A 27,460-nucleotide genomic window follows, 5' to 3' on the forward strand; every position below is an offset into this window, starting at 1 on the left:
TCTCCAGTGGTTAAAAATGAATCCATTGACCAGATAACAAAAACTGCAGATCCTTGAATGGCCACTTCAGTTTAAAAGCAAGTCAATGCTAATTCACGCCCATGTTAAAATGCACAACTTTAGAACAGAAATAAACATGTTTACAGCCTGATGCTGGAAATGTTTTTTCTCTTCACTCCAAAACAGTAGCCCACAAAGCAACTTCTGACATCACAACAGCTACGCTCATCTTTATATAAAGTTGGCTTTACACTGTAAGGAACCTAGAGGTGAATTAATGACAGCTGCATTCAAATCAGCGACAATATTATGCATGAAAGCTGCTTGGTAGGATACATATATTCAATCTCTGATTTCCCTAGGGCGTCTCAAAGTTAGGTGCTTGCTCTTTTGGTGTCACGGTTCTGGGTCCGTTGGACCCAGTATTTTGAGTTTATGATGTTTTGGTTTAATTTTGCATCATGGATTGTTTTCTTGTTCTCTTGTTGTGGTCGTGATGATTATTATTAGAGTTTCATATTTCTGTTATCCATGTTTTAGGAATTGTGGTTTCATGTATAGTTCAGTTCCATGTGTCATTTTCTGTCTCTCTGTGTTGAGTCCGTGTCTCTGAGTTGTAATTCATGTTTCCTGTTTTATTGTGAAAGTCTTTGTCTTATGTTAGTGTGTGCGGCTTTGTTCCCCCTGTCTCGTTAGCCCTGATCTCTCCCAGCTGTGTCTCCCTCCTGTTGCCGATTCCCCCGTTACTACCCTGTGTATATAAGCCCTGTGTTTTCCCATGCTCGGTATTGCGTCGTACCCTCAGATCCTGCCTGTGTGGTCCAGTTAGTCTGTTCATGTCTGGTTTCTGTTTTATTGGTGCCAGCAATAAAGCTGTGGTTTTGAGTTTCAAGTTAGTGTTTGAGTTCTGCACTTGGATCCACATTCTCCACCTGCCCGCACACAGAGCCCTGACATTTGGTGGGCATAGGTCTCCTGCAGGGAGGGTGAATGACCAGAGTAAAAACATGAAATGGTAAATGGTAAACCCCAACATTTTATTGCAGTTTAGCTAACATTTTTAAAACACACATTATGTGAAAAATGGAAAACTTTTTTCAGACAGACATTTTATTTTCTCTGTTTCTACAAATCTGAAGGCCACTGCTTCTTCTGCAGAAAATAACAGTATTTCTTTACAATATAAAACACTTTCATGAGCAGTAGTGTACAAAACACTGTAGTTTTACTGTGAATGTAATGGTTTATAGGAGCACTTTGCAGTTTTCCAACCTCACTTTTTATGGTTACACAAATAAGCAGCCACCTATCTGGTGAAGTGAGTCATATTAAAATGAGACATTGCTTTGTTGAAAGAAGTATAAGTGAAAATGGTGCAGATGATGTTGAAGGAAATGCTGCTTTTAATCAAGTAATATTAGAGTTTAAGGTAGTCATCATCATCTATTCAGTATAACATACAGTGTACCCTAGACAATATAATAGTGGTTATATTAGTGATGTTATGCACATGCTAAAATAAAAATATATAGAAAAAATTCACACTGATTTCAGTTAGTGCGTAATTGCATTTTTTCATAATTTATCGTGTTATATCTGTATGATGGTGATAACAATAATAATAATGAATTATTATGTTAATCAATAACAGTTCATTTTTCTTTCACGTCAGGTTCTTATGCTCACTGCTAGGTGTTAACATGTCATCCCAGCACCTTAACCAACTCATGTTTAAATAATAATCACATTTCTTTACATTTTTGTCAAGCATAATGTCTAAAACAAGAACATAAGAACATGTTGACAAGAAATTAACCATAACTATGTGCATACTGGAGAAATGCTGTGAATCAAAAGAAGAAACTTAGAATAATGCATTTAAAATTCTCATCACTGAAGGATTTGAGTTAGAGTAGAGTTCAAGTATTTTCTGCAAAATAAGTGATCAAAGCTGTTGACTTTTTGTAATAAATAAAGAAATAAACTTGATAAATACAACCTGTAAGGATGAAATGTAATTATTTGTAAATTGCACAATGGAAGGGACATAGCAGAAGAAGCTATAGAACCACTGCCCTACTATGATGAAGGCCATTGTTCAGACATCTGTTGGAAGTTTCACAGCATTATGGAAATATGTTTTTCAGTCTGGTACTTTCTCCAGGTATTCATCCACAGTTTAATTACACTGCACCTAATACAGGAAATGGCACAGTTTGGCACAAAGTAAGACACAAAGGCATACTTTAATGAACAATATAGAAGAGAGAGGCATACTTTTCCACACCCAAAATGTAGTTCTTTCTGATGTGGAAGTTAGATGAAAAGTTGTTGTAATCATTGACACCACTTTTACTTTACTAACAGAATAAACTCAAATGTTAAGTACATCCATACGCGAAAATAAAAGAAGTTCCTAAATAGGTTCTGGGATGCTTTTTAAGAAGGTTGCCACGTGGCAGGATTTGTTTCTAGAAAGACTTTGGTTGCAGTTGAGCAGAATTGAAAGTGAAGATGGTCTTTAGCAACAGTTGCCAAGTTTTAGCTTTATACTGACAAAGGGTTGGAAAACTGCCACGGTGGCTCGTGTAACAACTGCTTCCATACATCGTGGAAAACTGCTTGTTAAATTCACAAAGAGCAGTAAATGTCAAAGCCACAGAAGCAGCACAGGTCAGCTGAGCAACGCCTATAAACGGAGAAGAATCTACAGGAGCTCACAAATGTAATGATTACTTGAATGATTCCTGAGTAATTTCCTGTTTGCAGCCCTGCACTGGAACTCAGGGTTCCCCTGACTACTAAATGTCTCTTTAACCTCATGAGACATAATCTGATGAAATGTTATACTGTGACAAAATATGGTTTCACGGTCACCATCACGGCATGAAGTTAGCCTAGGTTGAGAAAGCCTCAACAGGTTTGAGGACACACAGAAAAAAATTTCCCTTCATGTTTTGAGTGCTTTGAGAAATGAATGTTAATGTGGTGGGTTTTTTTATTATGTGCGTGCTTTTTGCAAGGAAATTATACATCTCAATTTGGTGTTTGTTACACAAGCTGCGAAGATCTAGATGTCTCGACAAAATGCCTTTTGCCAGAGTCATGGCTCATGTTTTACTATTCAATGCCAACTATTCCCTACAGAGAGTTACAGTTTCCTTACTGATAACCAGCACTGTTCACAGTACGCTGAACATAATACCAGAGCCATTTGTGATTTCAAAGACTTCAGCCAAGTGAAACTTGCACTATGAAAAAGTCCATGGCAACCAATGTTTCTGGGAGGAGCGCCGTGCAAAGCTGCAGAGGTGCAGCTCCCATATGGAAAAGATATATATAAATCTTATAAAGTTTGTATCTGTCTTGTGTGAAACTTGTATGAAAAGCATAAAGGGTGAAAACAGATATAAGATCCCTTGAATAATTATATAATGAAACTTGTATGTTTTGGATACTTACTAAAAAAATATATGAAAGTAATGAGAAAGTGGCCACTTTCATGAGTAAATCATATAAGTTTTTACTATTTCTTTTCCATATGGGCTGTCTCATGTAAAGGCACGTTGTAGAGTGTTTAATTAATCTGAGCTCTCTTCTCTGTGTGTTCTTCTGCGATACTGGTGATTAAAAATATGTGAACACCATAATATTGAACTGCAGCAATGAATTTCTTCTAACTCACTGTAATTGTGGGTTTAACATCAAATATAGCTTCCCTCATTGTTAAAGTCAGTCTGCATACTGATGACGTTCAGCTTTACATTTCAGGTAATTGCATCTCTGCTGGAAACAAAAATCTTTAACAGAAATAAGAGATGTTCTAATAATGAGTAATTTTCCAATCATTGGTATTTGGTAGAAAGAAGGAATGATGTGTATTAACAAATGAGAGGTAATCATTTTGGCTTCCAGTTTGAGTGAATATGGTACTGAGTAAAGGTGTTTTGCATTGATAACCAACAGCATGAATATCAGTTTTGTTAAAGAACTTTAATTCAGTTTTATTAGAACTAGATTCACTATTGACATGGAATAAATAGAATACAACATGTTGTCACTGAGAAGATATTTCTTGCATAATTATTACCATAGAATTACACACGAACTAATTATTTACTCTCAAATGCAAATTGATGCTGGAAACCACCTATCTGCAGTAGGCTCATTTTTACACACATGCTGCACAAAATTAAAATTTAATTCTCATAATCATAAATAGCACAAAGAGAATTTAAAGCAAACAGGCAGATCAGGAAAAGATTCACAGAGCGGTGTCTTCATTAGCACTTCATCACCAACATGCCTCCTGCCTGGGTTTAAACTTTAAAAAAGAGAAGAGGTCTGTCCCATGTTCACAAGCAGCTGCTACAGCAGGTAGCTACACCTGTGTGGTTACGCAGATTTTTCCACCACATGCCCTTTCTGATATATTTTGAGCAGAACACACAGAAAGAACTGCTGTTACACTTGTTTTTTCATTCAACACATGAAAATCATTTAACAAAACCATTTCTCATTTTCTTGCTCCATGACTGATTCCTGGTTGACATTTGTTCCTTTAGGAGCACGACTTTCTTCCTGTGGTGTATTAGCGTATGATGAATATGTTGTGTAATATCTTCTGTGGAAGCAAAACATCAAGACACATCAACATTGTATTCAGTTTGCGGTATTTTTAGTTTTTTTTGTTTCTTTATTGTAAGTCACTCATGTGCACATATAGGTACACATGTCAGTGTGGCCAACACAGAATTACAAACTGTGTTTCATCGTTGTGCAAAGAAAAATGACAAAACAAAACATAGCAGAAATTTGCAGATACTAGCTAAAATCATTTGCCATATTTTTAAAACTTAAATTTAAAAAAGCACAAAGGAATTACAGAGTCTCTATCTTCACCAAATGGGGGTTTTTTTTCTGTTTATTCAAGCACAAAGCTACATGTCAGATATAATACATTCACTTACCATGTGCTTTTCTTTTCTTTAAATCACTGCGGAGGAGAAGAGTGAAGTGATTTAGAAAATAATACCATAATGCTATTAAAGTGTGATTTTAATAATTTCCCTTAAGGGTGCTAAGTAGTGTTGATCTGTATTAAGTCTGTGCATAATAGCACCGTTCTAGCATAAAGGGACAACTGGCTTTTCTTTTATGAGGTATTCTTTTATGAATAGCTTTTTGGTCACTGAAGTTATTTATCAGCTCATTGTGGATGTATTTGATGTGTTTATAAATACTGCAGTTTTACGTGAATTTATGCATGTGGGCACTGACCCCTGATAAAAATGTTGAACTTACCTGTGGAAGCCAGGGTTGAATTCACACACGCCACACTGAAGAAGACAAAAGCTTTGACAGTCACATTATACTCAGTTCCTGGTTTTAGACCATAGACGTTCCTTTCAGTCTGGTGTCCGAATATGGGCGCTGTAATCGGTGCAGACTGCGGAGAGTTTTTCTCTCGAAGCTCCAAAATATAACTGGTCGCTCCAGCGTGCTTTTCCCATTTTACTAGAATTGATGATGCATTTGAGGCACTTGCTGACAAGATTTTGCACCCTGGAATAAATGGAAGCACATGCAGTAAGCTTTGTTATTAAAGGTTGTACAGGAGCAAATAATGCAGCTACACACACAAAAAAAGTTTGTTATTATTTGAATCCATCTGTAGTGCTTTTTTTTTCACAATCATGCCTTTGTATTTAAAAAATGGATAGATTATTTAAATGACATTTTTTTCATTTTCTTACCTTCTGCACCTTCATGTGTCTGCAAATAAAAACAATAGAACATTATTTTTCTTTGGTTATTGATAAATATTGATCATTTGATAAATTTCAACAAGTTTAAAAGTTGTATTTACCTGAGTTAGAGTTATCAAAGCTAAAGAAAAGCCTATGGCTCCCAACAACCCCATCTTTAACAATGAGAGCGGGATTAAAATTAGTTTACTATATAAGGGAGTCAAATACAAAACGTATGCTGGATTCTTTTAAGCTTTGGTCCACTCAACCTGAGAACCAATCAGTATTCCCTAAATGGGGGCAGGCTGCCCCTCCAGCAGCCCCAGGCAACCAGAGATGCCCTGAATCAACAAAAAGAGGGATGGAGGGAAGTTTTCTCTGTTTTCAATGTAAAACGTGGCAGCAGTTTTTCAGCAGGAATAATGTCTGGTGTTTGGGAACTATTTTTGTAATTTGAGACTTTGAAAACTTTTTTCAATGCATTATATAAAGCCAGTGTATCTTTCCCGGTATTACTGAGCTTGACCTAATAAAAAACCTCAAGGTTTGACATTTGAAACAGGTGGCAACTGGCAGAGCTGAAAAATGAAGCCAATGTGGGAGTGACACAAACTCTAGTTGTCTAGTTGAGGCTGGTTGCAAAAAAGGAAAGACCACAAACTCCTACATCACAAGGACATTCTGATTAATGTCTTTTATACTCTGAAGTTAAAAAACAATCCCTATATTTACAGCTACTGTATGTTATGTATGATTGTCCATTTATGTTTGACTCTCTGGAGATAGGGGAGTGTGAAAACCAAAAGATGTTACAGGCCAAATTTCTGATTTTAGAGACCTCTGTTTATGGGAGAGCTGGAGGCAGTGGCACAGAGCTCTGGGACCTCTTCATAAATTGCTTTCTCTGCAACTTGGTTATCCGATTTTCTGGTTCACTTACAGTGTCAGAACTTTATAAATGTATTGATAAATATATCTATAACTTGTAACATTTTAGTCCAGTCTAACATATTACCTGCATGTAAGTCCAGACTTCAAACATGTCACCCAACGTGATCAGATTTGATTAAATTTCAAATGTAACACAAAGATGAAGATGATGCTGTTTGCCTTACCAAATATAACATTCTCATCAGAGAGCCAAGTGTTCACTGATGTGTAATCAGTTTGAAGAAAATACAGTTGATCTTGAAGAAGGGAAAGTTTCAGAAACAACAAAACAGCTTCTAACAGAATTAACCCTTTAAAGCCAAATGTATCGTTGATACATGAGGTTATGAGTGTTTGAGACTTCTACATCATCAGTTTAATGTATTGAAATTCACTTAAACAAGCTTTCTTGCCCATTCTCATGCTTGGTTTGAATGTCAGCAGGACAGGCTGAATATAGTAACTGCTGCCATGTGACTGTTAAACAGATCTAACTAACAAAGCATTATCAGCATCCTGATTTACAGATCACATATCTACATCCAAAACAAAACACTATATGATGATGATGCTGGGAGTTCTTTATTACCAGGAATTTCCATCACTTTGAGACAATGACACGTACTGAAAGCAGTTCATTACATTCTAACAATATAAAACAGAGAACTGTTGTTTTAAAAGGGAAAAAAATCGTGTATTTAAAGATGAATATATCAGTTCGTGTTCCTTGATTGTCAGGAGGACAATGAGCTACACATTTATTGTGCTTCAGTCATCTCTATGACAAATTTCTTGAACTGAAGAAGAAAAATCCATCATATGTAGTTTGAATTAGCTATTCAAGCATGGTAAATGTTTTACTATCAACTATCAATTGCAATTTTTAACAGTTTAAAAAAAAAAATCTTTTTCCTATTAAATCCAGTAATTTGTGGTTAAAATTAATTTAGAATTTCCCCAATTTAACATAACTTTAGTTACTTTAACTTTAATGTGTGATTTTCACAGATCACAGATTTGAATCTTAAATGTTGGAGCAGACTGTGGGTTTGCTTTCCTATGCCACATAAAAATCATCAAACATTATACCAACATGTTTCATGGCTAAACATTTGTGGTTGTTTCTCTATATATTTATGAGGCTGGGATCATTCCGGTGAGGATGGGGGTGATGGATGAGGAAGAGGAGGATGAACATGTTTTCTGTCGAGGAAAAAGATCAAAACCCATGAAAACTGAATACTGACCTGCAATATTTGTGCTCATTGGTTTAATGTGCTCAAATCTGATGACAACAATGTCAAGTGTCGCTGTGTTTTTTGTAGCCAGAAGATAGACATTAATATACACAAGACGGTAGAGACAAAAGATGGTCAATTATTTTAACTGTCATTAAAAATGTTATCATAGATTCAAGACATAGACCGTTCCACAGTTTAGCACCATAAAAACAGAAAGTGAACTCTGATACTTGTATGTGGCATTTATGGTACTTTTTTTTTTAAAAAGGAGTGGTGCTGACAAAGTTTCAGATGGAAGACTTTTGAATCTTATCTTAATAATTTTCATCTTTTTATATTTCATACCTTTTGTGTAGTTTTTTTTCTGCATGATACATGTGTAAAATTACAGAAAAGGTTCTGGGAACTCAAACATAACATCAAAACATCAAACTTAATTCAGAGAAAATGTCCTTTTTTATTTTTTATTTTTACCCATATGTTGATCTATAACAGTTAGACTTTAGTGTAGTATAAATGTCTGTGGGTATCAGGGATCTTTATCACCAGGAAAAGCTAAAAATTCCTCCTTCAAATTTTCCAAAGCTGTCCAGTGCACCAGATTGAAGTCTTTACTGATTCGAGCCCTCGGGCTATATTTTTGACACCACTGCTATAGCTTATATGCGCTCTCTTTAGCCAGCTGCTTACCATTTGTTGCTAAACATGCTAGTCCACGCTTCTCTTCCCTCTGTAAATAACTGATGGAGAAGAGATTGAAGCATATTTAGAAAAAAAATGCATGCATTTTTTTTTTTTTACAATCTAATGCAATCCAAAATAACATTTTTTGAATCCAAATTCAAAAAAATCTAGAAAGATGGCAAACTTACCTGTGCCAATGTTGTCTCCTAAACAGGTGACTAAAAGAGCAGAAACAGAAAAGTCTAAATCTGAGGTACTTTTTTTTCTAATCACAGTTACTGATTCATGTTTATATAAAACTTTACCCTGACGAAACATGGAAGTAATGAGAAAAATGTGTGAAAGCGATCGCTATAATAATATAATCAATGGAAAATAAAATACACACAAAGTCTAATTTTATACAGTTTCACTTTGAATTACCCGAGTACAGTCTCTCCGGGCAGAATTGGACTTTGCTGCCCTCTTGTGTGAGTGGAGCGACCACTACATGATAGACGTCCCCGCACTGGACGCTGCCGAAGTCACAGCTGTTGTCTCCAGGAGCTGCGGTGCAGTTGTAGTTGCTGTTGCTCCCCACCATCTCTGCGATGGAGCTGTGGTTGCTCCCAGTGCTGCGCCAGTAAACCCGCAGAGAGTTACTGGACGTGCTGTATAATTTGACACCAGACTGACAGCAGGGACCTGCGACAAAGACATGTTAATGAAGTGATGCATGTCTTCTGACTAGAATACTACTTTGCAATTAAAGGCTGAAGAAAAACAGATTACTATGACTGTAACAGCTTTGGTTTTGCTCTTTTATCGGTAGGCATATCTTCTGTTTGTATACACTTATCTTGATACTTTTAAAAAATTTCCACAATTCCTCGTAAGTTTTTACTTCAATACATAAAATAAAGGCCTTTAAGTCATAAATTAGTTTTTTTACGTGACTTACTACGCTCCTTTGCACCTCCATATTTTTAGTCTTATACTCTGTTTTAGTAATTTTGCATGATTCACATGATCCTCAGTTCATCCTCTCTCTAAAAGAGTTGTTTTAACGTTTCTCCTTTGATGGCAACCCTCTTTTTAAGCCAGCCGTCTTTGGATTGGCTGTCCTTGGCAAACAGAAGGTTTGATCAGCAGGTGGCTGGGGGTTGTGACCAAAGCCATTAGAGGAGTCTGATGCCTTATCCTTTGGGTCATTGCATGATATGCACGTAAATTGCCATGATTATTTAAAACTATGTACATATTTAAAACGAGTAACCAAAGTAAAACCACAATAGATGTGTGCATGTTTTAATAAACTTGTCAGAGCTCTCTGACAGATCATTTTAGCCTTTAAATTTGTCCACACCTCTTCTGTTTTATGTTTTCTTTTATCTTTCACTGACCACTCTTTGTTACTTATTGTCACGGTTTATTAGAAGACATCACTCACTTGATGAGAAACCCTGATAGGTGCAGTTGGACCTGCGTCCGTTATGGCTGATTGCCTCCATGGTGACAGTGTAGTTGGTGCTGCAGGTGATGCATCCCATGAGGCAGTGGGAGTCCTGGGTATGGCAGCGGGCATGACCGCGTGATGATGTCAGAGTGGCGATGAACAAGCGTGCCCCTTTGGCGTGAGACCACGACACGTTGGTGATTGCCTGGGTCACCTGATCCACCGTCAGATTCACTGGGCAACACGGTTCTGCGATAGAAGATGAGGTGTGGGAAATAGTTATAACATATCAATTAATGTACAGTTCAGTATATTTTTATATTGCAGCTAGGCAAAAGTGTCTAAATATAATTCTTGTAAACTAGAAAAATTGATGTAAAGATGGGCAAAGTGTTTAATTGAACATAAACTCTTTTAGGTCCCGTATAATTACCTGGAATAAAGTCACATATGAAGTTATGCAAAGTTGTAAAGTTAAGCAAGAAAGGTCAGGAAGCAGCACTGACCGTTCGTGAGCGACAGCATTCGACTGCTCACCTGTTTCTAGAAACTCAGAGTAGCTGGGTAAACTCGGACCAGCTGTGCTGGTTGCTTCGACGCTTACTTCATAGGTGGAGCCACAGGAAAGGTCAGTGATGTCACAGCTGCTTTTATTGGTGCTACAGATGTGTTTGTCATCATCTCCATTTGCGCTTACAGTGTAATTAGCAGCCCTGTTATTTGCTGTCCAGCTGACTGTGACGCAGGAGGAGTTCTTTGGATTGAGCATCACATTGTTTGGCATGCAGGGAGCTTCGAGAATGGAGAGAAGGCTGAGTTAATGGTGTCCACGTTGTTTAAGGACCCCTCAAAATTATGAGGAGACATCTTTTTTTTAGATATTGTGGACTTTTTCTCCTTGGATATGTTTTTATACCCTTATTTATATACACAAGTTTTCTACCTGTGTCTTTGGTGTGAGCTTTACAAGCAAGGTTGCAACCGCTCACATCATTGCAGGGAATCACCACCACACTGTAGGCAGTGTCACAGCTGAGGCCAGAGAGGACGCACACCGGTGCGGTGTCATTACAGAGGATGACCTCTGAACTGTGTGCAGCCCGGGTCTCGTACAGCACTGCCCCCCGTGAGGGCATCCAACTGATGTCCAGAGTGTCAGTGCTCACCGCTGACACTGACACATCCTCTGGGCAACACACCACTAAAAGAAGTTTATGAATGATCAGAGAGTGAAGAAAATGCATCTCATCGTGACTAAAAAGTATAATTTTCTGCTGCTACTTACAAGTGGTGTAGTTGAGAACTTGTCCTTGAGGACTGCTGCCAGCGTGGTTGAAGGCCAGCACAGACAGGAGGTATGTTTGCCCACACGGGCAGTGAAAGGTACAGTTGTTGCTGGTGGTGTTGCAGGTTTCCACACTGCTGCCAGCTGTCTCGATAAGGGCCATGTAGCTGTCAGCATGAGCCACGGTTTTCCACGTTAGAGTGCAGTTGCCTTCTGAAGACTCCACTAGTGCCAAAGACTCAGGTGGGCAGGGGACTGCAGCACAAGACGGCAGGGAATTTAGTCACAGTCACACACTCATAGAGTCAGGTAGGGGTTCGGTGTAGAACACAAAAAACTTGTGTGTCATATTTTATAGCATGTTTTGCATTGTAGTTATTAAAAGTTTGAAGATTTTTAATGAATAAATTGTTTTCTTTAAGATATATAAACAGTGTGATATAAAAAAAATGTTGAAATTGTTTTATCTGCTTATGAGTTTTAAAATGTTGTGGTTTTAAAGGGTCAGAGTTCAGTATTGCTACCATTGGTCCATAGTTACCCTTAGTGGTCATTAATTTTACAGGATACATTCAACTTTTGTAATGTGGAATTAAATTTGGGTGTTTTTCATGTCATATGGAATATAAATCTTAATTTAAATCAATGCATTAGAAACAATACAAGTTTCTGCATTCGGCTTCATACCCGGAAGGTAATTCCAGTATTTTTAAAAAACATTATGTGGATGACACATTCATATCTCTTCTACTCACAGGTGATGAAGACTGCAGGGCTAGATGGATAGCTGGGCCCAGCCTCATTTGAGGCAGTGACTTGGATGGTGTGTACCTCTCCACACCCCACTACTGAGAGGGTGCAGGAGCTGGATGTGGTCTTACACATTAAGTTTAGGTCACTCATCACATTGTACTCAATGGGTCCATAGACCTCCTGGTCTGGCTCCCAAGACACCAACAGTCCAGCCACACTGCCATTCATCACCACAGACACATTGACAGACGCTGGGGTCCGAGGTCCTGTTAGATGACAAAAAATAAAAACAAAACCAGCGAAGGACTAAACTGGAGTAGACACGGGAACCAGTGTGATATAACTGCATTTGGTTATTTTTGAATGCATGCTTTTATTTGTTGTAATTAAGTGGAAAATTTTGCTTTTTTACTTCATTATATTTTTCAAATGTCTACTAAAACAGGAAGTTTTCAAGGTTCTAAGTTTAGAAAGCAAGTATTTCATACTTGTTGTGCTCCTATATTTTAAGCAGCATGTTCATTAACCCTTATGGATAATTTGCCACAGTAAGACTCCTCAGAATTATAATACTGTGTGTGTTTTGGTGGCTTTACTGCTTTGCAGCATTGACCCTAGATCATGGTTAAGCATTCTTCATGCTGTCCAGGGCTCTTACTGAATAACACTCTGTATGCTAGAGTAAACACAAAGTGTACAGTCACAAACAGACAACTGTCTCAGTGCCTGCTTACGTGTAGCCTGTTTAATGTTCGAGCTGTCTCCCTTTCGACCTTCAAGATCCCAAGCAAAACAAGTTATGACGTAGAGTGAGCCAGCATCCAAGCCGGAGAAGGTCAAACTGGTGTTGGAGGTGTTGTACACGCCCATGCTTATGTTTGAATCAAGCTTGCATATGGACACGGTGTATTGGACGGCATGAGCAACTGGATCCCAGGATAGAACGATGCTGCTGTTGCTCGTAGAGGAGGACGCAAGCTGAGGAGGAGCCAAAACTGTGAAAGACAAGATTAGACTGTTTTATATGTAGTAACTGGTGTGGGGGATGAATACTGTAGCACATTACTGAAAGTCCAAAAGTTTAATCCAAGACTATGTGAAGGAAGTCAGTGTAACGTCAACTTAATAGTGGGTGCAACATTTAGAGCTCTTGCCAGTTGTTACATATTCAGACTGTGCGCTTATGTTATTTTCTTTGATCATTTTAGGTGAAGCAGAGCTTCAGAGTTTGATTGTGTTCACGTTCAAGAATCAGTTTGAAAGTTGCTTAGTATTAAAGCGTGAAAGGTTCAAGTAATTGTATGTTATCGATGAAAACTGTACTAATACTAATATATTAAGCAAGTAATCAGTATTATTAATAGATAAACTCTGTATTACTTTGGTAATAGTCACATAACTTTGTCTTCATTTCTGTTTCAAGTTAATCAAGTTTGCATAAATGAAAAAGTTTAGAGGACATTTCTCTGAATTATTAAAAAATGATTGTCACAAAGTGACTGGATTAGTTGAACAGGTGCAATCTTAAGAAATTTTTAAACAAGACCTGTTGACTGGTGCAAGATCAGTAAACTCATTGCACCGCTGAGAGGCTACAGCTGCAAGTTCATGTTTCATGTTCGTGAGAATCGAATGTTGCCCCCCGTAAAGATGAGATTAGAGCTGGTAACCCTTTACTCAGGAAGAGTTCAGCTCTTTATGTTTGACATAGAGGGGTCAGGTATGGTTACCACCGATGCCAGAGAGGCCCGTAGGGTTGAAGATGAGTGTGTATACTGTACCTTTCACTTGTACAATTGAATATAGTGGTTGTGCTGTTTAGACAATAAAACAGATCAAGTGACCTCTGCAGGGCATGGGGTGTGAGACCCATTTCACACGAGTAATTTGAAAATCCCACCTGTCTTTCCAGTTACAGGAATTGAGGGCTGGCTGCGGCCTGCGGTGTTCACAGCCATGATGCTGAGCGAGTACTCAGTGTACGGCACAAGGGACTCAATCTCAGCTGGAGAGGAGGATGCTGCAACCTCTCTGAAGAAGCCATTGCTGTTCTCCACACGTATGATGTAATGAGACACCCCGTTTCTCAAGTTAAACTCCACTGTCAAGGTTGTGCTATCCAGTGACTTCACTGTCAGAATGGGCTCCATCATATCAGGGGCTGAAAGAGGCACAAACAATTCACAACAGGGATGGTATCAAGTCCACTCTTAAGTTAATTTTTACTGTATGTGTCTGCGTGCTGAACTTTAGATTTAAGTGGTTTAATTAAGAATCAGAATCAGAAAGGGTTTTATTGCCAAATATTGAGCAGGTTTACAACATTAGGAAATTGCTGTGGTGCTTCAGTGTAAACATACTGTCATAAATTACGCTTAAATAGACATGAAAAAAATAAAAATAAGAATAAGAATTAAAAGTGCTACGTAGAAAGATATGTACATGAGTGCAGGTGGTGATCAGTGCCAAAGTGGTTTTTTAATTAAAAAAGCAACCAAAACTACCCCATACTTTATCGTCTGTGAATCTCCCCTGGTACATTTACTGAACATAACTATAAATCACATGTTTATTACTAGTGATGTCTCAAGTGATACTAGTGATGCTAGCCTGAAAAATGGCAGTAATACTAGCAGTAAAACTGCCAACAGATCTAGATAGCTATATTTGCATTGCAAAATTACTTATTTTTATGGTTCCGGCATAGCTTTTTGCCGTACATAATTTTATTTAGATCAGTGATCAGTGTGCCTAAACATGGCAGCTTTACAAACATTCTAACACAGAGGTGGGCAATCTCAGTCCACGAGGGCCGGTGTGCCTGCAGGTTTTAGATGTGTCCTCGAACCAACACAGCTGATTTAAATGGCTAAATTAGCTCCTCAACATGTGCTGAAGTTCTCCAGAGGCCTGGTAACGAACTAATCATGTGATTCGGGTGTGTTGACCCAAGGTGAGATCTAAAACCTGCAGGGACACCGGCCCTCGTGGACTGAGATTGCCCACCCCTGTTCTAACCCATTGAGCTTCACAGGCTATTCTTTGAAATTTACTACTCAAATAACATTAATTGGGAAACTGTAAGTTCAAAATTAACAACATTGAACTCTATGGAGAACGGACACTTAAAGACACTGTGTAATAAAAGTCTAATAATAGGTATTACCAGTCGAGCAGGAAGTTTGAAAAACTTAAGAAACACTGGAAAGTTTACTTCCTAAATGACATCCTTTTCATAATGAATTAGTTCTATTTTTTCCATTCAAATTATAAGCTACAATCTTAACACTCTTATGCGATGCAACAGAAATGAAGCTTGCTACAAATACTGTAGGATTTCATTGTGGTATACATTGGATTCATCAGCTGCTGTAGCGTGTTCTCCAAACTTTAAAAAGGTACTGGTTGCATTTCTATGCAACAGCTACACAGCCTGGACCCTCTAGAAATGAACAACTTATTAGGACAAAGTCATGTTCAATAAAATTAATTTAAAAACGTTTTGTTTTAGAAATAAATAGTGAAGGACAACACAAGACTGTATACTTCATATCTTAAACAGCATGAGCATGGACTGAAGTGCATGAAGTCTCACCTGTTGATGATTCAACTGATGCAGTGCTGAGTTTTTGGGAACCACTCATTGCTTCAACTACGAAGTTATACATGACGTTTGGAGGCAGCGAGGTAACAGAGCCCATCACTGTGTTTGGACCAAATGATGCAAAAGCGACAAGTTCGCTCTGTGATTTTACAGTGATCTGGTATGAAGTGGCTCCAGAGTACCTGGTCCATCTGAGAGTCACAGTCTTTGATGTTGCAGAGAACACAGACACTTTAAAATCTAATGAAGGTAGAGCAAAAATCATTATAAGACACATCTGGCACCCTGAGAAAAAGATTCTTTCAGACAAGTCAAGTTTTTTTTCTTGTTCTGTGATAAACCGCCAACAGTTGAATATAGTAAAAGACAACATACAGTACCTGATTGGGCTGCAGCCTGCAAATTAAGATAAAATATATGTATTAAGTGTTCTGATCAATTTCCTATAACAGTTATCTCCTCACTATTTATTACAATACCTGTGAGCACATGCCCAGTAATACAAAAATCTCCAGCCACTTCATAGCACCAGTTTTTCTGGTTTGTGTCTTCTCTCCTTCTCTTGATAGCTTCTCTTTGATTCTTAAAAACACTTCTCTCTAGTGGTTTGATCTTTTCTTAAACATCTATCAGCTGAAATACCTGCAGCAAGCCCCTCCCACTGGGGGGGTTAAATGTCTTTTTATAATGAAGCAGGGAGATGGGGCCGGTGTAGGTTGAATGCCATGGAAAAAACCTACCTTTGAAAGCATCATGTTCTGCACTCAAGGATATATCCACTAAATGTGACATGGACATAATTACTGTCTGGAGGCCTCAGAGCCACCTCTTTGACAGTAACATACATAGATAGATAGATAGATAGATAGATAGATAGATAGATAGATAGATAGATAGATAGATAGATAGATAGATAGATAGATAGATAGATAGATAGATAGATAGATGTCTTGTGCGCTTCATCACTAAAAAACTACAGCTCACTGTCGCACACTTGGTGACGCGAATGACGTCAGAGTTTGTCTTCGTGAATTTCTCGAAGGGAAGCGGCGCAGTGGGGGAAAAAAACAAGATGGCAACGGGCTCAGATCACGGGCTGAAAAGAATAGTTTGGAAAAGTAAGTTTACTCCAACAGGAGAGTATTTCCTGCTCTTGAAAAATAGCACAACGGCGTTTGTTTAGCACGTGAACTGTGAGCTGTTTTAGCTAACCTCTTCCTGCGCATCTTTAGCTTTTGGAATAACAGCGAACATTTTCATTCAGCTGTTCCCTTTGAGCGGAAAATTACAAATTTACAAAACGCAGTAGAACCGATAGAGGAAAAAGCCGCAGACGCAACTTGACCTAACACTTGGCCCGGTCAGAACATAACGACTTTTTTAGGCTACTTGTTTGTAGCAGTAGCCATGGGTGAGGTCACTGTACGTCTGCAACCGCACCTCGTTTATGCAGCGGGATTGCTACAAGTCTGGCGTATTATTTGTATCCTTATCCTGATGTCTTGCCTTCCTCTTGTTGGCTGTGGTTAGGTTATGTCACCAAGAAGGCTGGTTTGTGTTGCCGTTAAAATGAGGGTCAAACAAGCAGCTAAGACTAATGCAGCCCAGTAGAACAGCGGTAATGAAGTTTTGTTGCTGCTGACATGTGTTAGAACTCTGTCAGACTGGTGACCTGTACCCCACCTTTCGCCCTGTGACAGCTGGGATAGATGTATGGATGATTCAAGTTTACGCACTACAGGCTACAAAATGACCATAAGGTCGCTGAACAGTTGTCCCTAAATTAATGAGAGTGCTATCACTCAGGTTTGCACAATAGCAGGCTAATAATCAAGTAACAGAGTTAGACAGAAATAGCCTTTGTTCTTAATACTCCACTCATGAAAGCTGACATAACCTTGGCAGTACGTAAATACTTTAGTTGGTTCAAAGGTCATTCCTTCTTAATTAATCAATTTTTTTAAACTGCCGAAACCCCCCCAACTAAGTTTAAGTTTACTACTTAAGATAAAATATGTAAAACTCCAGGACCTCACTGTTATCTCACAAAAAAAAAAAAAAAAAGTGACGGGATCTGAGTTTTTCTGGCACTTTTTTTTTGAGGAGCTGTTTTAAAATTCCATTATCTAGAAAACTATTAGTACCACACCCTTTCACGCTCACGTGGTATGACCCAAACACATATGAAAAATCAATTGTACCAAGACTCTGAAATATTACGAAACACAACTGCATAACTTTTATACATTAGGCTATAAACGTTCTAATATGTTTTAATTTTATGCATAAGTAGCGAGATAATGGATATTTGCAGTTCTGATTACATCACTTTCTGTTTTGCACACTTGAACTAAGAGGTAGCTTAAACAGTGACATCATGAACGATAATTTGTTTTCAGATTATTGTTGTGTTTACATGTTGTCATGTTATGTGCTCCTTACAGGAATACAGGACACAATTATTACAGACTGCAGAAACTCTGAAGTATGGAAGGTAAGAAACCCACCATGTGCTCAGTACAGAGTCCCAGGATTGTACTTGGATAAATGGACAAGCTCCGAGTTACAGATTCAGCTTTGATATGATTGATTCTCACTCATACGCTTTGTCTCGATATGTGGTGCTGCATAGCATGGGAGTATATTACTGTTTAACGCATAATTAAAGGAGCATTTTCACGTTGTCTTCTTCACAGATATTGATTCTGGATCCTTTCACCACCAAGCTCCTCTCGTCATGCTGCAAAATGTCCGACCTGATGTCAGAGAAGATAACAAGTAGGTGGAATGATGTCCTTTTATTTATTTTTACATCACAAAGCTATTTGATCAAAGATAATTTGTGCGTGTATGTCTTTAGCTACTTTTGACTACTAGTATTCTGTTTCTAGTTGTGGAGGACCTGTTCAAAAGCAGAGAGCCTGTTCTCGAAATGAAGTCCATTTACTTTATGACACCTACTGCTAAGGTTTGCTGTTAAAACTTTTTCATTTTCATTTCTTTAACATATCACTGCCAAACTCTGTGAGTTCTTAAATCTATTTTTTTTTCATAGTGTGTGGATGCCTTTATAAAGGATTTCAAGCCCAAACCCAAATACAAAGCTGCGTACGTCTATTTCACTGACTGTAGGTAACTCCTGTGTTGGTGCTTAAATCTGCTTCATCAGCCAAATAGCAGATATACCTTTTACGATCAAAGTGGGCACTGAAAGCTTTTTTGATCTGCAGACTGCCCTGATGACCTGTTCAACAAAATGAGGCAAGCCTGTGGAAAACACATAAGGGTCTGCAAGGAAATAAACATCTCTTTCATGCCTCAGGAAGCACAAGTAAGTGTTTAAAATTTAGCCAAGTGTTCTTTTTTTTTAGTTTATTTTGTAATAGTCCATTTCCTCTTTTTGTCAAAATTCCCCTCAGTTGACAGGCACGCACGCAGGCTGTGCACTTGCCTGTTGTTGAAGGAAGGGAATTTGCCTTGTGTAGGGTGTTTCTTGAAGTCCTAAAGAGAGTAAATCCTGTAGCTTCACATTTTTCCATGCTATAGCATTTCAGCGGCTTCGTTGTCAACCTTTCCCGTTTATAATTCACTGTGTGTTCTCAATGGGTTTTGGCTGCAGGTGGGATAGTTGCAGAAACAGAAAACTACTGTTGTATACGCGTTACTGGCATTGTCTTGCTGCAGTGAGCGAAAGAAAACACTGGTGAATTCAGCTTTTGCAGATATGAGTTGTTACTTTCACCAGGTGTTGTAGGTTCACAAAGGCTTAAAACGGGGTTTGTTTGTTTATTAGCCGCTTGCTTCCTGTTTGGCAGGCAACATGCTGCCATCGTATCATGTGTAATTCATCGTATGTTGATGTGAATTAGATGTTGTCATTGAAGTAAAAGGTGGTATATGTGCATATATTCTGAAAATGGGTCACTTTAGCCTGTTACTAGGCAGATGTTAGGAAACACAATGGTGTCATAATTTCTGATATAGATGAGAACCTTTACGATATATCTGTGTACCAGGTTTGATTGCTCATCTGCTGATTATCTAGGAGATGTGATCAGACAAAGAAACACACAAGCAGGTGCTTAATGTATTATAGCCTCGAGTTCGGGAAACAATGAGAAATTAAAAATGATCCTTGTGCTCAATTTGTATCTTCTGGAACTTTAATGATGACGGCTGTGGTTTACACTGTGGTGTTAAATACTTTGAAGGTTTTCACCTGCGATAATCCCGGGGCTTTCCGAAGCATCTACAGCCCCAAGAGTCAGGACAAAACGAAGACACTGGAGACACTGGCAGGCCAGCTCGTTACGCTCTGTGCCACATTAGACGAGTACCCAGGGATCCGATACAAGAAGTAAGTCAGACAACATGTAGTGTCTTAGGTAACAATACACCCGAGCCCCCAAGCAGAGTGAAACTTTTTAGGAGAAAAAGTCAGAATAGGTTCCGTATTAATGGCAGGAATAATGCTGGGCTTGAAAACAAAGCGTTGGTATCACTTGTTTCTTTGAACAGACTGGTTTTAGAATGTGTTTGTTCCGAGTGAATATAGTAGACATATATCTTATAACGTTCACTGTTCAAAGAAATAGCTATGTGTAGAAAGAATCACATGGTAGTTGAGCAAGTGAGGTTACTCGCTCACAGCAGCGCTGATCCTATTCAGCCTGATGAAAGTAAGAGTGTAAAGAGCAGAGTGCAGCTGTTATTTACAGAAAATACAGTTTTGTGTTTTATAACTACTGGATTAACCTTGACCTCAATGTTCACTTGACTGACGGAAACAACATTTATATCATAACTAGAGACGGCAACATGGAGAATGCCAAACTCCTTGCAGAGCTGGTGGACCGGAAGCTGGACACACACTACCAGCTGGATGACAGTGGCAAGAAAAAGGTGAGAGGCCTGCCGAACAAAGGATGGTTTCAGGATAAACAAGGTCGTAGCCCTGGGAGTAAATGGGAATTTTAAAATACTGTATTGTTTATCACATGAAAGAATAAAATAATCCCTCCTTTGCCTCAAGCACATTAAACAGTTCCCTTTACTATAAATTTGAAAAGGCAAAAGTTTGGACAGCTTGCTCCGTGGAAGTGAATTATCCCCGTTTTTATATATAATTTAATAATATATAACTTTTTTTCCCCCTACATCACCAGGAGAAGACCCAAGCCCAGTTGCTGATAGTCGACAGAGGCTTTGATCCTGTGACCCCCATCCTGCACGAGCTGACCTACCAGGCCATGGCCTACGATCTCATTGATATAGAAAACGATACCTATAAGTAATGCAGTCTACTTCCTGTATTTTATATAGAGAGATAGATATAGAGATATATGTGTATAATCTGCTTACTGCTTCATACTCTTGTGCTCATGAGAAACTAGATACTGCTATTCTGGGTCATTTTGTGTCCAGGTACAAGGCTAGAGACGGCTTAGAGAAGCAGGCCCTGCTGAATGAGGATGACATGCTCTGGGTGAAGCTGAGGCACCAGCACATCGCAGAGGTTTCAGCGTAAGTGTGCGAAACCAGAAGTATGGCAATATCTTCTTCTTGTTGTCAGAACACTCATCTTAACATTTTTGTTTTCCCTACAACAGGCAAATTCCCAAGATGGTGAAGGAGATATCTGCTAGCAAGAAACAGCCAGATGGGAAGGTACAGTGCAGTGGTTTCTGCTTGTGTGATCGTTTCATTTTGAAAAGCATATCTTGAGCAAACATTTAATGTGTTCATATATATTAATATATATGTATGTTTTTTGTTTCCCCAGATCACAATTAGCAATTTGGCTCAAATGATGAAGAAGATGCCTGCGTTCCGTAAACAGATGACAGAGGTATGCAGTAAAACTTATGTAGGGATAACTGAACTTACTTCGAAGTTATGTGTTCATCTGAAATGTGAGATTAAAGCAGAATTTTCTCCAGGATCTTGTTGTTGGTTTTAAGACAGATACAACTCTTACAACAATTATTATTATTGTAAGGGCTACGCAATCCTTATATTGTGGTCGGGTGTGGCGCCTCTGCAGCCTGTTATTACATAGGGTTGACCTGATGTTTTTAACAGTTTTCTGCCTGGATTCTAGAAAACGATTCATCTGCAGCTGGCTGAGGACTGCATGAAACATTTCGCAAACAATGTGGAGAAACTCTGCAAAGCTGAACAGGTCTGTTTATGCTCTGTTATCAAGATCTAGCAGTCACACTCTTCCTGACCTGCAGAGTACCGTTACTGTATGCGGCCAAGTGTGACCTTCTAATCAAAGCTTTAGGGAAGTGTGTCATGTGTACTATGTGTAATATGCTGTATGTTTCTGTGCAGGACCTTGCAGTAGGCGCCGATGTGGATGGGTTAAAGGTGAAAGATCCCATGAGGACTCTGCTGCCTGTGCTGCTGAACCCATACAGTAAACATGACAAGATCAGAGCTGTGCTGCTCTACATCTTCAGCCTGAACGGTACATCAGCCTTCTCGTGAATAAAGTAGTGCTGTCAGCATTAATCTCATTAAAATGACGTTAACGCCATAACTGCATTAACACAGCAAATCTCCATTAGCGAGCTAACGCAGATCTCCCTACACAAGGCCTGCACAGCGGTAGCGCGGTTAGCTCGTTAACGCATTAGCACCGTGCAGCCCCTCACACGGGGCGATCCGCGTTAACTCGCTAACCGAGATTTGCAGCGTTAATGCGGTTATGGCGTTAACGTCATTTTAACGAGATTAACGCTGACAGCAACTTTTTTTGACTAAAAATTAGAGGTGCTAATTTGTCCATCTGTCTTTTTTGCTTTTTGGTTGTTTGGTGTTTGTAAACAGGGACAACCGAGGAAAACTTAAACAAACTTATTGAGCATGTAAAGATCGAGGGAGAACCGGAGTATATCCAGAACTGGAAAGAGCTGGGCGTGCCCATCATCATAACGGTAGGTTGAGAAAAGGAAAACGTTTCAGTGTTTTGATTTATCCATTTTTTTAAGTTTTCATTGATGTACTTTTATTTCCAGCCCAGTTTCTTCTCTCGTAAACCCAACCGACGAGAGCGTTCCCAAGAGGAGAGATACAGCCTTTCCAGATGGATCCCCACCATAAAAGATGTGATGGAGGTCAGTGACATCATCATGTGGTATCCTAGCTTGTCTTTGCACCCATTGTCTCTGCATTAGTAAGCATCCATAAACTGTACCTTTGCAATTCACCGATTCTGCTAGCTGCTAATGATTGCTAAGTGATGGATTTTATTAATCTATCTAAAACTAAATTCAATGAAACTAAAGTAGAAACTTGCGGGCTTTGTTGTAGCTCACTTGAGTCCATATTATGCTTTAGACAGTGAAAGTAAAACTGCTCTACAGACACCAACACACAGACGGGGTGTAGAGGTTTCAGTTCAGTTGGTGGAATGAACTTTTTCGACACCTGTCAATCAAAGCTTTGAGCCTCTGCAAGTACAAATGTTTGAGTTATAAATAAAAAGTTACCCTGGCGCACAGTTGTTATAAAGGATGAATTTATCCATTGCCAAAAGCAGTTTTTATTTCAGGCTGTAAACATTTGTTCATTTCATTGCTGATTTGGGGCATTTGAACATGTGTGAGCTGACTCTGTTGTGTACCCAGCCTTGAGCGGTCATTAGAGTAGTTGATGCCAAACTGAACATGTAACTGTATCTGTTTCATTGTGCTACCCCAGTCCTCATCTAAGGGGCATTCATGAGCACAACTATGGAAGCAGAACAAAAGGAGGTTATCAGATTCGGGTCATCTGATAAGCTGTGTCACACAAGTTTGTGTTGTTCTGTACCGTTTTCTGCATCCTAGCAAGTGTAAACCACAACAAGGCACTAGTTGTTGCCTTGTTGTTTTTCTTCAGAGGATGGTCCTTCTGTTTCTGTCTCAGTCCCTCAGAACTAGTGTTTTTATTGTCTTATAAGTATGTTGGGTGAAAATCTTTGTCCTTTGTTTGTGTGAAATTCGCTGTGCTGCCAGTTTTTGGTTTTCTTTTCTAAATGTACCTTTTCACTGTGCTTTGTTTTCACTTTGGTAAGTCATGTGACCTGTCAACCACAAATCATGAAAAGAAAATATATACTTGCTCTTAAAACTCAGCTGCCGAAGCCGTTTCTCTGAAATGGGTGTGGAACTGAGAGGTGGAAATACCCCCATTAGCAGTTTTCCCCCAAACTCTTCTCTTCACTCAGTCTCAGTTCTGTAAATCCATGTTGTTAATCAGATGGAGTGTATCCAATGAAGAGGAGGCTCTTAATAGCAAACAAAACTGAGAGGAGCCTTTTAGTAATCATCTTACAGGTTACTGTGAAAATAAGTTTATATTAGATTAGAATCTAACTCCATGTTATAGGATCTGTAACATGAGCTCGTTTCTTCTCATCTTCACTTGCATTTCCTGTTATTACATGGAAAAAAAAAAGAAGAAAAACATCAGTGGTCTTCACCTGAGCACCTGGTTTCCTGTCAAATGCGGTTAAAATGTTTCCTCTTGCAGCAGAAGACAAATTGATTTGATGTGTAGGAGCTGAATATCTGCTGCAGATAACTTAAAGCTCGTCTGCTAGTCTCAAGTATTTCTAAGCATAAAGGTGCATGATGCAAAAAAACAGTGAGACTTTGAGTTTGAGGAAAGCAAATTGTTTGTCAAGCAGTAGCCCGTGTTTTGACATCTACTAATGCATGATGTAGTTACGTTATTATCACACCTTCCCTTGGCACCAAAATTACTCATCATGTGTTCTTCTGTTAATTAGCTCTGTTAATGGCACGACTTCTGCTTTTAAGTTGTGACGTCACCCACAAAATAAATCGTTTTACAGAGTGACTGAAACTTGTGTTCCAAATATAAAGAAAACTGAAGTATGCGCATGATGGTCAAAGAGATACACGTTGCGTAACATTTAGAAGATGACCACTGGACCATGTGCATATAAATTTAATGTAGGTAGGACCCCTCAGCGAGTGAAGGTTACTGCACTTTAAAATTGTTACTGGCTTGCAAAACAGATTTGCTCCCCATGTCACATGATCTCTAAAACATGCGTTACTTCCAGGATGTCGTGGAGAACAAACTGGACACCAAAGAGTGGCCGCACCAGTCCGAGTGTCCTGCTGCCTGGAATGGCTCCGGGGCTGTGAGGTGGGTTTTTGTGAGTGACCAGGCTGGAACTGGGCTGCTGTTTTGGTTTCTTTCTAACTGAAGAATATACAGTTTAACAACCCTACAGTTTTGTGTTGTTGTGTCACTTAGTTATGCTTATACAGTCAGTCTGTGTGATTTATCTCTCCACATCCACTTTCTGTTTCTTAGAGGGTTGATTGAGGTGAATGAGGTCGATTTTCCAGTTTCAACAGTAAGAAGCAGCGTCTGCTTTTTCTTCTTTAAGGCTCTGTCAGTTAATATTTCCGATGCCCCTCCTTCTTCTCCACAGCGCACGGCAGAAGCACAGAGCCAGCACTCAGGATGACCGCCGGACTGGCTCACGTCTCATCATCTTTGTTATAGGAGGGATCAGCTTCTCTGAGATGCGCTGCGCCTACGAGGTCACCAGGGCAATGAAAACCTGCGAGGTCATCATTGGTAAGACTCAGTGCAAGGAAACAGCTGGACAATGCTTCGTACCAAACAGGCGCGCAGAAAGTCAGAATGCTGGGAAATATTAGCTTGCAGCACATGAACTAAGGAGAGCTATGATTGTGACGATTATCGGGAAGGTTCCACTGAGTTTTAAGATTACACTTATTATACGTTATTTCCTGCTGTTTTACACCCCCTACTGGAGCAGAGCGGAATTATGACAGGACTTTTCTTTTGTTTGTTTGTTTGTTTTTTAATGCAATTTATTTATCTTTATCCTATACAGGGTCTTCCCACATTTTGACCCCCACCGTTCTCCTGGATGACATCAAGGCCCTGAGCAAAGGACCCATGGAAAGCTTCACACTAGAGGTCGAGACCAAAGCTTGAGAAGTTCGGCCCCCACCCCGCTTGTTTCTCTACATCCCTTATCACTCAGCACAGCACACTTATCTTAACTTCCTCAGTGGAATTGTGAAGGGAATTTCCTTACAGTCATTTAAATAGCTTTTCAATCCAAGCCCATGTTTATAGTGCAAGGTATGAGACGCAGATTTTCCACATGAAGACCTAAGAACATGGTGCGATTATGACATTGTGATTTGAACATTTGGATAGTATTTAAATACTAACTGATCTCATCCTACTCTAACCCGTCTGTTTGTTTGTCTTAAAAATTATGATAATGTTACAAGTTGAAAGGCTTCTAAGAGAAACCTTGAGAAACAGCAAAGTCGCACATCACTGATGTATATATGTATGTAAGCACTGAGTCCCTGCTATGCCATTTTGACTTTTTCACCTCTGTTCATAAACACTTTAATGACTTTTGAAGACTATTTTTAACATTGAGTATTTCGTTTTCCTTGAACAGCTGACTAATAAATGGATGAAGTGGTTCAAGTCTTAAGAGTTCATTTTGCCTCATTTGTAGACTGCGCATGGAGCTAAAACATCAGAATAGCCAGTAAATGTCCACAAGAGAAAACCAACACAAATTTCCTAAATTCCTGGCTAAGCCGGGTAAACAGCATTAACAGGTCTTTGCATCAGGGTGACATGTAAACACTCACAGCAAAGTCCTGCTTCACTGATCCTACATACGCAACCACTCACACGTATGGAACTGTATGGTGGATGAAAATCTGACAGTGCTTTTCTGAATTCGTAACTCCATCGGTTTTGACAAGATCTCAAACGGCACTGGCTTAAATGCAAACCCAAACCATCACAGAGCCTCCACCCTGTTTTACAGATGGCTGTAGACACTCACTGCTGTACCTCTCTCCTGACCTCCTCTGTACATACCAATTCAAACCAAAAATATCATTTTTAGAGTCATTACTCAGACCTGTTGCCACTGATTTTCAGTATAGTTCTTGTGTAATTTGGCAAGCCCCAGACATTTCTCCCTGCTTCCCTTCCTTGACTTCCTTGACAGTCACTGAGACCATTTTTGCTGAGGATGGATCAACATCTACAGGGCCGGAAATGAGGAGTGGTGCAAGACGTTAGCACAGTGCTATATGTTACTGCTAAGGACTCCTGCTAACACTTGCTCTCATTGTTGAAAATGGCTTTAAATTATAAGTGTGTTTGTGTGTGTCCCTCCCAAAAGTAAAAGCCTCCCAGAGGAAGCAGGAGACCACAGGTACGCATACACTCACATTCATCTACAGTAAGGTGCTGCTCTTGTTCCTATTTTTCTGCTCTCTGTTACCTAATCTAAACACAGCTTTCAGGAACTTCTCTTTCTTTATGTGTAAACCTGTTCTCAGGAAACCAGTGTTAAAGTTCTGCTTTCACTGCGGTCAGTCCGTGTCCATGAATCTGACCCTGGGCAGGCGCTGCAACAAGGTCTTCTACTGCTCCAGGACCTGCAAGCTCAACTCCTGGGAAGAAAGACACAAGAAAGAGTGCATCCGGGTGTCAGGTGGGAGTCAGAGCCTCTCCACCCAACAGTTAGAGCCAAACTTCAGCAACCTTAAAATATTTGATGACAGTTTGTCACAAGTGCTTTGAATATATGAATCACTTATCTGAATAATAAAATGATATTTAGAGAACAATTGATGATGCAGAGAATTTGTGAAATGCTAATTTAGTTTTGGAAGAATAGAGCATGTAAATACTGTATTTCTTTCTTTCCAGCATCTGTTAACAGTGCCCAGAAAA

The 27,460-nt window shown here is 39.2% G+C and overlaps 2 protein-coding genes across 4 annotated transcripts; one reads left to right on the forward strand and one right to left on the reverse strand.

Annotated features, from left to right (window-relative positions):
* Positions 1–3,974: 3,974 nt before the first annotated feature.
* Positions 3,975–17,352, reverse strand: LOC147309648 (fibronectin type III domain-containing protein 7-like). Of its 3 annotated transcripts, XM_086268731.1 has the most exons (17): positions 16,162–17,352; positions 16,063–16,078; positions 15,674–15,922; positions 13,979–14,239; positions 12,813–13,073; positions 12,081–12,344; positions 11,326–11,580; positions 10,984–11,241; positions 10,578–10,832; positions 10,035–10,289; positions 9,029–9,289; positions 8,794–8,823; positions 8,612–8,661; positions 5,757–5,775; positions 5,305–5,565; positions 4,971–4,996; positions 3,975–4,624 (listed from the first exon to the last, which is right to left on the reverse strand). In XM_086268731.1, exons 1-13 carry the CDS (start codon positions 16,204–16,206, stop codon positions 8,630–8,632), a joined length of 2,442 nt encoding a protein of 813 aa, XP_086124857.1. In that variant the 5' UTR covers positions 16,207–17,352; the 3' UTR covers positions 3,975–4,624; positions 4,971–4,996; positions 5,305–5,565; positions 5,757–5,775; positions 8,612–8,629. The 3 variants fall into 3 exon arrangements, with proteins under 3 accessions (XP_086124857.1, XP_086124855.1, XP_086124856.1); XM_086268729.1 differs by having other exon boundaries at positions 15,674–17,352; XM_086268730.1 differs by lacking the exons at positions 3,975–4,624; positions 4,971–4,996; positions 5,305–5,565; positions 5,757–5,775 and adding an exon at positions 7,250–7,883 and having other exon boundaries at positions 15,674–17,352.
* stxbp3 (syntaxin binding protein 3) lies at positions 16,682–26,184 on the forward strand. The gene is made up of 19 exons (XM_086268732.1): positions 16,682–16,800; positions 18,127–18,176; positions 18,379–18,460; positions 18,574–18,650; positions 18,738–18,810; positions 18,913–19,013; positions 19,894–20,039; positions 20,491–20,584; positions 20,848–20,972; positions 21,107–21,205; positions 21,292–21,349; positions 21,465–21,530; positions 21,783–21,863; positions 22,019–22,154; positions 22,517–22,623; positions 22,705–22,803; positions 24,762–24,847; positions 25,140–25,288; positions 25,572–26,184. Exons 1-19 carry the CDS (start codon positions 16,689–16,691, stop codon positions 25,673–25,675), a joined length of 1,845 nt encoding a protein of 614 aa, XP_086124858.1. The 5' UTR covers positions 16,682–16,688; the 3' UTR covers positions 25,676–26,184.
* The last annotated feature ends 1,276 nt before the right edge of the window (positions 26,185–27,460 follow it).

The sequence above is a fragment of the Aulonocara sp. 'chitande type north' Nkhata Bay genome, linkage group LG17 (genome assembly GCF_057382095.1).
Source record: "Aulonocara sp. 'chitande type north' Nkhata Bay isolate Kocher_YH1m ecotype deep benthic linkage group LG17, A_spYH_male_GT1.1, whole genome shotgun sequence".
NCBI classification, from domain to species: domain Eukaryota; kingdom Metazoa; phylum Chordata; class Actinopteri; order Cichliformes; family Cichlidae; genus Aulonocara; species Aulonocara sp. 'chitande type north' Nkhata Bay.

Excerpts from the sequence above, each read along its gene's own strand:
- LOC147309648 (XM_086268729.1), bottom strand. The coding sequence starts at position 16,055 with ATGTTGTCTTTTACTATATTCAACTGTTGGCGGTTTATCACAGAACAA. Across the intron at positions 9,290-10,034 it reads CTATCAGGGTTTCTCATCAA|GTCCCTGCTGTCAGTCTGGT; the intron begins GTGAGTGATGTC and ends TCTTTGTCGCAG. Across the intron at positions 8,824-9,028 it reads CCCGGAGAGACTGTACTCGG|TCACCTGTTTAGGAGACAAC; the intron begins GTAATTCAAAGT and ends CTGCTCTTTTAG.
- stxbp3 (XM_086268732.1), top strand. The coding sequence starts at position 16,689 with ATGACGTCAGAGTTTGTCTTCGTGAATTTCTCGAAGGGAAGCGGCGCA. Across the intron at positions 21,864-22,018 it reads AACTCTGCAAAGCTGAACAG|GACCTTGCAGTAGGCGCCGA; the intron begins GTCTGTTTATGC and ends GTTTCTGTGCAG. Across the intron at positions 22,804-24,761 it reads CCATAAAAGATGTGATGGAG|GATGTCGTGGAGAACAAACT; the intron begins GTCAGTGACATC and ends CGTTACTTCCAG.